The following is an 11,124-nucleotide window of genomic DNA, read 5'->3' as shown; positions in this document are numbered from 1 at the left end:
CTAAAACCACACAAACAATTATATGTTTTTATTGAACACACCATGTAAACATTCACAGTTTAGGGTGGAAAAAGTATGTGAACCCCTGGATTTAATAACTGGCTGACCCTCCTTTGGCAGCAATAACCTCAACCAAACGTTTCCTATAGTTGCATATCAGACCTGCACAACGGGGGGGGGGTGCTAGTGAATTAATTTCAGAAAAAAAAATGAAAAAGTTTGAGAAACACTGCGGTAGTGGACTGTCAAAGAAAAAAGTGTCTATGCAAACGTTATTATTACTAATAATAACAAATTAAAAAATAATTAATTATTTAAAAAAAATATATATATATATTTTCCATTTTTATTTTGTTATCAACCACTTTGGGAACCTCTGTGCTAAACCACCAGTGGTACTATGACTCATTTTACTCCTAGTTTATAATTATGCTATATTTTTTTGTATAAAATGTGAGCTGGAACAATGTATCTAATATTAATTCCTGGATTCATGCCATTGGAAACTTTGCAGCTTAGACTCCACATAAAACATAGCAATAAGACTGTGTGTTGCTGTGTAACATTTTTTTATTTTCCCAATAATCACATTATGCAGAATCGACAGATTGCAATTTGTGGAATTTATTTTGACTCTGCAGATTTATCTAGATTTCTACATGTCTTCCTACTAAATATGGCTGTCGGTGTTATTTTTTAAAATTATCCCAATGTGCATTCATCTGTCATCGCTTTATCAGTAAGGTTGACACCCATAACTTCACTTTAGATGGAAAAAAGAGGAACAAAAAGGATTAAGATAGCTGTGGAACCCATTTCAACTTCCTGGATCTGATGTCTTGATTTGGATCTCATAAAACCAACAAATGTTTGAGTACAGTACATGAGCATTTCGCAAAGCTCTAGTAAATCGTTTCAATACCGTCAACACCAAAATGAAATCTTCAGGCTGAAATCAGCAAGTAAAACAGACAAAATGTCTGAAAAAATGATCTTATCATTCTTTTGGGGAGAGAGGGCAGAAATGTGAGGTGCAGACTGTCACAATTCTGATTGTTCTGCAGGTGTACAATAGGAGACAGTGACACGTGATGACGTTTTTTGAAAGATTCAGACCTGCTCCATCACATCTTGTACTACACTAGATAGAGCTGCTGTTTGTAAGGACTGAATGATGGACAGTGCTGTCTCTGTGTGTGTGTTATTGTTGCAACACACACTTATTTGGCATGTGTGTATATTCAGGCATTTAAAAGGGTGTGGGATATGTGTTATTTGTCTTTGTGTCTGCAATCCTTTTTGTGTAAAATGCGAGGGTCTGAAACCGTCATGTGGATTTGTCTGTTTCCATGGTGACATTTGTACGCAGCTTGTCCTGCCAATAAGCTGGATCTCATAATAACTTGATTTTAAGTATATACAGTTATTGCGTATACTTAACAGGTGTCGGGTGTTTTCAAATTATAAATAGTTGGGTGCATAGCATGTTGTTTGAATTCACAATTACATACAAGTCAATTCCCCTGACAAAGCATTCATTCATTAAAACTTCAATTACGTGTGGTTGCTTTTGCTTATGTTATTCATTGTATACACACTCAAATTCCATCTTACCTTCTCATGGTGCTCTATGAGGATCTCTACCACAATATTCTGGAACTTGATGTCCATGATGGCCGCCACCGTCTCCTCCTGTGGGCGAAGCAGAGTTGGCCCAAAAACCACGCCCAGATTGGCGATGGTCATCAGGTTCTGCTGGTGATGACTGGCCACACTGTTGAGGGGGGGTTAGAAGAGAGTAAGCGAGTAGCATTTACAAATATCACAACACCTTTATGGAACAATACAGTTCTACAGCACATCAAATATCTGCTCAAATGGCCATCAACTTTAATCAACACACTATCCAGAACATTGTTAAAGAAAACTGAAACGTATGTCAGAAAATTACGTTTACCTGCCCTTATATACAAATGGTGTTATTTGTTAGCGGGTATTACGTAAACAATGACCTAATTAATTGTCATGTTTTATCTTTATTTCAGTAAATTAATTTAGAGTTTCAACCACAACTTCCAACATCGCTAAACTAGACTCCTGTTTCCAGGATAATTGGAATAAACAACAATGTGTTTAATTTTATGTTTACCGTTTGCATGATTGGGCAAGTGAGTAGCTGGTTAACAGTACTAGCCCGAGGGGACATTATAATTGGGAAAATGGAAAATCCTTATTTTCTTAGCCCTGTATCAGAAATGCATTATTTTTGTTGGACTGAGAGCTGAGGTGTGTTCACTCTGAATGAGCCATTCAACCTATAAGCCAGTGAAAATGAAAATGACCACAGGCAGATGTGATGCACTAAGCCGTGGTCAAGATGTTTATGTAATCAGCATATCGCATTTGCGCTCGCCTACATGTTTTTAAACATGGCTGATGTCACATTTGCTGCACATTATATGATGCTATGCCGTTGAGGAAAAGCCCCATATAGCCAGAGGGGTTAGATAGGGGTTAGGAGTTAAAATACAATGCCAGTCAGCTGCTTTAGAGGAATACTTACACATAATACCACTGGGCATGCCTTGCTTTTTAGTTTATGGGCTGCAACAGCTTGTGGATATGTAATCTACAGACAGAAATCCTGTCGAGTCACAAATGTTTTTCTTCATAGAGTTGAATTTTTTCTATGTGCAGCACTGCAAATTCATAAGTGGGTTTTGAAGTACTGAGAGAAAAACCCAGAAAGAAAATAACTGATTTGTTAAACATCAGAGTGCTTCTCAGTATCAGGTCTGCTGAGATGTCCTCAAGCAAAACATTACATTTTAATCAGCTACTCGTTAGTATCATCCTATTTTCTCCAAGTAAGCACTGATTTGGTAGTTTGTCAAAAGACCTTTAAACCCATACGTTAAACTATGTAACATATATGTAACCAACCCTGACAGCATCATGGCTGTATTCCAGTGTGAAGTCATTTCATTCAAGTTCAACTAAAGTTGAATCAAGTTAATGTCTGACAGGTACACTTTTTCAACTGAATTTAAACCCAGTTTAAATTTATCACAGGGATACATATTTGAGATGCAAATTAAAGAAATAAGTGGACACTTCGTGGCTGTGAACATGGCAGCGTCTGTGCTTCCTGGAATCCTCAGAAGGACCTGCACCTGACCGTTTACCCTTTATTTACCTTCAAGGGATAAGTCGAGAAATAGCTCTGGCCTAATGGCTGCTTGAAGGAGTTTCTAATTGTAGAGGACACTGTCTTAATTCCTGTGGTAAAGGGATTACATAGAGCCCTAATCCTTGTCTTTCATGGAAAACAACAACAATCAAGATAGGAAGTATTACAGAGACGTAGAAAGAGAAGAGGGTATGAGAGAAACATGCTAACACTACATAGCAACTCCTCAAGTGAAATAATGCTGAAACAAGGTCTCCACTAGTATTTACAGCAAAGTGATTTACTGCAGTCCATGTGGGAAACCTCCACCTACTTGGACAGATGTTTCATCAGCAGCTCCAGCATCTGTCTGTTCTTCTCGGGCAGCCGATGTACCAGGGCATGGATCTCTGTAACTCGGGCCTCTTGGTTGTCCAACTCTGGAGAAAAAAAAAACATATTAAGACACAGAGATAGAGACTTTTAAAGACATAATAACCTTAGCTTCTTTAACCCCTCATTGAACATATAAAGCTCAGAAAAAAAAAACACTAAACCAAAGTATTAACTACACCAATGCAACCAGACTGTTAATTCTTGGTACAAAGGTCATGCCTACAGTAACACATTTTACACATAGACATTTGGAATGTGTAGGCGCATACAGTATACCATACTCTATGTGAATGAAATCTGTAAAAATGTGCTTAGAAAAGAAAAAAACATGTAAAGGGACTTTATATGTTAAAAAAGGTATTAGATTCAGTCGAGACTGAGGTCTCCACAGATATTAGTACGGTACATATTTAATTTCAGTTTTCAGAGACCATGTTTCTTATGAACCCATTGGAACACTTATATAAGGCAGAAGCTATTTAGGGACAGACTAACAGATCTTTTGCTTTAGTTTTTCTTTAAAATTGTTGACAATTACAGGCATTTAGAATAATACGAGCCTAGTGCTTTAGGTTTGAATGCAAGTTTCACAGAAAGCGCTTGTAACTCTCTTAATATGGACTGAAAGTCAATCTGTAAATGTTTTATAGGAAGAAACCCAGACAGCTTCAGAGACTAGGCAGAGTGATTGAGTCAGAAGCAATTGGAGTGCTAGTTACTGAGTGTTTAACAAGGCTACAAAGTGGGAAATCTGAGTTTCCTGGTGATAGGTAGACATGCAGGGCAAACAGATAGACGGGCGGCCAGAGAGACCTGTTGTTGATCTATGACAACAATAATTCATGGCTGCATAGCGAGTCGATTGAGAGATGGCAGCCGACTCGCACTAGATCAACCCTCGGGCCCTGGCTGTCAGCGCCAAGCATTACACTTCCAAATGTAAGAGAATCCCACACACAGACACGTACACACATTTCTAACCAAAACCAGAGCTGAAAAGCAGTATTTAATACATAAAGCAACATTCAGATATTAAGAGACGAACTACTTAGGTCCCCTTACACACACTTATTATTTAGCAAATGCAGACAATTAAAATGAAAAAAAAAGCATGTGACCACTCACACACACTCTGAAATACCTTAAACATACGCCTCTATGCACACGTTCACTGCACAAAGATTCATAACTTCAAATATATGCATAACCATTCAAACAGTTACAAACATTATTCCCTATTATGCATCCTATTCACACACATTATGCTCAAGCACACACTCCTTTTCTTCAACTATAATCCACTACATGCACACTCAGAAATGTGTTCATATATCAGCTTTACAGGGGAATAAATATGTGTAATACAAGTAAAAATGTTTTCATTTGATCCAGAATGAAATGCAGATCTCAACTGCTTTTTTTTTTTATTATATATTTTCCAATTATATTAGTCTCTGGAATAATTTTGCCAAGAGACATTTGTTGGTAACAATGTGTCTCATTTCCAAGGAAGACAAAAATGTGATTTTGGATACAGCTTAGGAAATATTATAAGCACACACCAGAAGCTGTGATGAGTAAAAAAACAAAACAAAAGACAAGCTTAAAACATAGGCTGTGCCGCATGGGTAGGATGTGACTCTGTAGGCAGTAGCTATGGTGCTGAGTCATAAGTGATTACACCAAGCGGAAGTAATTTATCACTGCAGCCTCCATCTCATAAAACACTATACAGAAGGGGACCTTTTAAAGCCACTTTTTCTCTCCAACCTTGAATTACAGGGCTTCAGACAAATTCAATTTCCCAGTCTTCATGTTTTGTCTTATAAAACCCTGTGGGGGTGCATGCATCTGAATACAGTTACATTTGAGACATATGTAATCACACACACATGCGTGTTCAGTTCATGCATGTCCTCGCTTATTATTAAATAAACTATGGACAGGTGTTGAACATGTTCATTTTGATGTCACTCTGAAAATTCAAGGGTTGAAATATTGCAAACGGCACTAAGAGGTTAATGCCACTTCAGAAAACATGTAACCTGCTTTTCCTCTTTAGCTGCAGTAAGCAGCCAGTTTCTGTTTAGCTTGAAACAAATGACACTAATTTCATTTCATAACACCTTTTTCTTGTCTGAAAAAGACGGGGGGAAAAACAAGTCTGGTTCTCCCTTCGTTTGTGCATCTCTTAAGCATGAGATAAGGGGATTTGGATTATGTATGGAGTAAATGCGTTTACAGTCAGGAAAGCAAACAACTAGTACATCCACTTAAAGTAAATGAAGCGTGCATTACACCAAGAGGCGTGCCACATCTGCTGACCGTCGATTGACTCCAGCTCAACCACTTTCACTTTTTTCTAACGTTCATTATTCATACATCATCCACATCACCTGGTCTATGCAGCATAATGCAGTATATTCTATATCTGGTCTTTAGTATTCTGCTTGAATTCATACGTTGGTGGGTTAGACACATACAGTTGCAAGAAAAAGTATGTGAACCCTTTGGAACTACCTGGATTTCTGCATAAATTGGTCATAAAATGTGTTCTGATCTTCATCTAAGTCACAACAATAGACAAACACAGTCTGCTTAAGCTAAAACCACACAAACAATTATATGTTTTTATGTTTTTATTGAACACACCATGTAAACATTCCACAGTGCAGGGTGGAAAAAGTATGTGAACCCCTGGATTTAATAACTGGCTGACCCTCCTTTGGCAGCAATAACCTCAACCAAATGTTTCCTATAGTTGCATATCAGACCTGCACAACGGTCAGGAGGAATTTTGGACCATTCCTCTTTACAAAACTGTTTCAGTTCAGCAATATTCTTGGGATGTCTGGTGTGAATCGCTCTCTTGAGGTCATGCCACAGCATCTCAATTGGGTTGAGGTCAGGACTCTGACTGGGCCATTCCAGAAGACGTATTTTCTTCTGTTGAAGCCATTCTGTTGTTGATTTACTTCTGTGCTTTGGGTCGTTGTCCTGTTGCATCACCCATCTTCTGTTGAGCTTCAATTGGTGGACAGATGGCCTTAAGTTCTCCAGCAAAATGTCTTGATAAACTTGAGAATTCATTTTTCCGTCGATGATGGCAATCTGTCCAGGCCCTGAGGCAGCAAAGCAGCCCCAAACCATGATGCTCCCTCCACCATACTTCACAGTTGGGATGAGGTTTTGATGTTGGTGTGCTGTGCCTTTTTTTCTCCACACATAGCGTTGTGTGTTCCTTCCAAACAACTCAACTTTGGTTTCATCTGTTCACAGAATATTTTGACAGTAGTGCTGTGGAACATCCAGGTGCTCTTTTGCAAACTTCAAACGTGCAGATCAGAACACATTTTATGACCAACTTATGCAGAAATCCAGGTAATTCCAAAGGGTTCACATACTTTTTCTTGCAACTGTATAAACATACTATAAAACATCTACATGTACAGTTTAAAAAAGACCCAAATGATATATTGCTATTGTAACCCCTGTAAGAGCAGTGTCCTGTATATCAACTGAGTGGATGCAAACTGAGTTTGTGATGATTTGCGATAAAAGATCACATGATTCTACTTCATCTGGAGCATAAAGATACTTCAAAGCGAATAAAGGTCAAACCCCTCCAACTGTGAAAGCTAGCATTTTCTTTAAAGCCACACTCACTCATCAGTGTTCTTGTTTTAACATGAATTAAAAAAAGGTTTGCTTAAAGACACAAACCAACAGAGAATTACTTTGAGACTCTCCTCTCTATCACATCATAAGGTGATAATATGTCAATGTTATGGATCCTCTGCATCTCTAAGTGGCCAATGAAATCGATCAATATTGCAAAAGACATAGTTTCAATCAACAAAAGAAACACATTGCTCTAAGCAGCTGTGGGCAAAACAACGTTTTTTTGACAAGCTTAGTAAATACTATAAAGCAAGCATTTCATTAAAAGAAACTGGCATCAAACCTTTCGGATTGAGTGTCAAAAATGTGTGAGTGCCGTTGTATTGAACAACAGGTGTGTGCTTTCAGTATGAAAGTATCATGTAATCTGTTTCCTATGAAACTCATAGACATTCCGGGAACTGTTTGACCATAATTGGAAAAAATGATCAGAATTATTATTCAGGAAAACATAATGTTTAAGAAACAGGCTGAAATAACACCACCTGGCTAGGAGCAACACAACACTGACCTCATCCATTTATGAACACAATGCGGTTGAGTTATTGACGAGAGTGTTTGTCGTTGCAAGAAACAATGCTAGCCGGTTTGAGGAGGGAAGATATTTCTGATGGCCAAGGATTGAGCTCAGCTCAAACTCTTACTGTGCTGTTCCATGAAGTATCATCATGCCTTGCTTCAAAAGATGATGTCCATTGACATTTTTGTTATCCGACAATTGCTGACATTCTCCCCTCGTCACTTAAGCTATCAGTCTTTTCCGCAAAAGCACGGGACGTTTAGATGTTGAGAAACAGAAGAGGGAACAAACATGGTAATATGGAGTGGGGTTAGGTACAGCAGGAGTCATTCAAGGTGATCAGGGAACTAAGTGTAAAGCATAAGCATGCTATTCATTACAGGTCTATCTAAATACCAATCCTAGCTTAAGCTCATTAGCTTTGGATAACGACCAGAATAATGAGGTTGTGTCTTCATACGAATGGAGATAACTGCAAACTAAAACACATTGTCAAAAGAAATAGGTTGTACTCTCAAAAGGTGATCAAATACTTGTGTTAAGAATGGAATGAGAGACCTTTAGAGAGAAGTTCAAATCCTGCATACATACTCATTAACACACAATAACTGCTTGAAGTAGGCGGCCACAATTGCATTGTGAAATTAATCTTGCAATGTCTTACTTTGCATTAGTTTAGGTCAGAGAATTCAGAATTGATGAAACGTGGTCCAGCTTTTGAGTACAATTAGAACGAAAAAACCAGAAAGGAGATTAAAAAAGACAAGAGGATAAGAGTAACATTTAAGAAGTGTGTTCTTGCTGGCACATGCCGAGCAGGTATCTGAAAAAAGGGTGGCACTCTCAGCTCCCTGCTCTTAGTACTTTTCTTTAAGTCTATATTTTCGTGGTTCAAATCAATGCTCCAAAAATGTATTTAGGAGCATAGGAACAACAAGAGAAGAATCAATTACATTTCAATGATGACTGTTACCGTTGGAGAGTTTAGGAAATATGATGAATTGTTTTTTAAAACAATATTATTTATCCTGACCCACCCATCACGTGCTTGTCAGAAAATAATACAGCTGCTGTTTGACCCTCAAACCTTACAAAATACTAAGCACACCATTCAAACTGGATACTTAAAACCAGATAAGCATGGGAGGGGAGTAAGCCAAGAGGAAACTAGAGGAGGAAGAGAAGATTTGCCAGCAGGGTGGTGGGTGGAGCTGAGGGAGGATATGGTAAAGAGGGAGGTGAAAGGGAAGAGCTGAAAGAGGGGGTTCAGCCAAGGACACGGTCCTCAAAACTCCCCACTGCCTTTGCCTTATTCTGCTTTGGAAAATTACAAAAGCATACTCACACAAGCAAGCACATTCTGCACAGTATGAAGACACTAATTCATGACATGCAAATGCAGACACCCACACACAAACAGCAGCTGGTGAACGACAGAGGAAAAACAGAGGGGTAAGTTAAAGAGAAGGAAAGAATTGGGGCGAGATGAAAGATATAAATCTGTAAACGTCTATAAATAGTTGGCAAGCATTTGTTAGATTTTATGGTTATACCAAAACCATGAATACACGCATTATAGCATGGGTGGTCCAAGTGTGTATCAAACCGGCTACTTTGATACTCTTCACTACCACGCTTTATTCCTCTCTCCTAATAGACACGGTTTCACCCTTTACTCGTTTTCTCTCCAGTTGGCCTCAATGTGGAGCCATTTCCTGGTAGTGTTGCCAGAGAAATAAGGTCATTTCCTGGAGTTCCTTCCCTTTTCAGCTCAGCTTCTACAGGCTTAGCTACCGCCAAAGTAAGAAAACAGGTCACTGACGCATCCTGTAACACAGCAGATCAGACTGGACACAACTAGACTCAACTGCACCTGGGCTTTCTAGAAAAAAATCCATTTTCAAACAAATCAATATCAAAAATGGACCAGACCATACAAAGCCAGGTCAATCAGGTGTTAATAAACCAAACAAGATCAAACCAGGACAGACAGAAAAAACGTATAATTAAAAACACATTCTGTTCTGAAGAGTCAATGTGTTGTAGTATGAATCAATTAAACTTCTATGGGTTTATTATTTCATTTCACCTAGGAGCCAAAATAGACAAATGGAATACATTGAAGTGATCCTGACTCAATAACCCACACATACTGTATCTGACACAGGGGGAGAAAAATCATTTGCAATATGTTGCAGCTTCCTTTTAACCAAACAAAACCTCAGTACACAAACTAACATGTATCTTTTAAAAGGATGTCATTTTCCCTCATCAGCTTCCCAGGCTTATCCCCTTAATTATGGGTTATAATCCTATAAATATTGTGTAACACAGCAGGTTGATTAGATACTGAGTACCCCACATGATAAAAAGCAGTGGGGGGGCTGAGCTGAAAGAGCAAATGGACAGACAGAGGCAACATGGTTGCGCAGTGGGTAACCTCTTAACTCAGTAGGTGAGTCATCTATTTGTAACTGGTTTAAAAGCAAGTCAAGACCTCTCGTACATGTAATATGACCTTTATATGTTGTTCTTTTCTAAAATAAGATAAGGAGGGAGCCTGAAGATATTGCTTGACATTCATTGGGAGAGCAAAGAAGAAGTACTCCTGTCTCAAGTATCGGCAAAATTCTTCTAATCCATCTTTAATCTATTCATACACTGTATGTAGTTTGTGGTTAGCTCTCCATGTACTGTATTATCTTACATGGGATAATCTTGAATCAATGACAAACCAATTGCTACTTAAGGATTCTCCGGTTGAGCAGTTTGTGGTTAGCTCTCCATGTACTGTATTATCTTATTGTATTTTTTGTATTTGCTTTTCCAAAGTCGTGTGTTGGCAGAGTTTTATATGGTTCACCAGGAATCAAAGAACCTCAACCTACAAGAGGGATTATTTCATAATCTGCTGAATGAACCTACATAAGAGAGGCAAATAAGACACATAAAAGGAATTAGACTCACTGGCAGCTTTGATGAAGCTCCTCTGGTACTGGTACGTCATCAGAGGTCCGGGCAGCACTCTGGAAACATAGTGGCAGAATTTCAGCTGGGAAAATTGAATTTTTACCAAAAATCTATAACTATGGACAGTTCTAGATGAGCACACATCTAACCATCTTCTGCTTCACATCTTTTATCGCCATCATGCCAGGGTGCACAGCTGGACATCAGTTTATCATTTCTGCCTTAAGAGAGTTATTACTCCTGTTGGTTTTCAATGAGGCCTGACCTGTGTGTGTGTGTGTGTGTGTGTGTGTGTGTGTGTGTGTGTGTGTGTGTGTGTGTGTGTGTGTGTGTGTGTGTGTGTAGTACGTAATACTACGTATACGACTATACTATATACGTAGTAGTA

General features: G+C 38.5%; 1 protein-coding gene across 1 annotated transcript in view; it reads right to left on the bottom strand.

Annotated features, from left to right (window-relative positions):
• LOC104949777 (rho GTPase-activating protein 26-like) overlaps positions 1–11,124 on the bottom strand; it is a gene marked incomplete at its 5' end in the record, with an annotated part of 41,734 nt that overhangs the window by 14,943 nt on the left and 15,667 nt on the right. Inside the window, 3 exons of the mRNA XM_010776181.1 lie at positions 1,615–1,774; positions 3,504–3,609; positions 10,734–10,792. Coding sequence (XP_010774483.1) covers positions 1,615–1,774; positions 3,504–3,609; positions 10,734–10,792 — 325 coding nt within the window. The remainder of the gene's footprint in view (positions 1–1,614; positions 1,775–3,503; positions 3,610–10,733; positions 10,793–11,124) is intronic.

This window comes from Notothenia coriiceps, unplaced genomic scaffold (assembly GCF_000735185.1).
Source record: "Notothenia coriiceps isolate Sejong01 unplaced genomic scaffold, NC01 NC01_scaffold00016814, whole genome shotgun sequence".
In the NCBI taxonomy this organism is placed as follows: Eukaryota; Metazoa; Chordata; class Actinopteri; order Perciformes; family Nototheniidae; genus Notothenia; species Notothenia coriiceps.
This window is presented reverse-complemented; position numbering and strand designations above follow the sequence as displayed.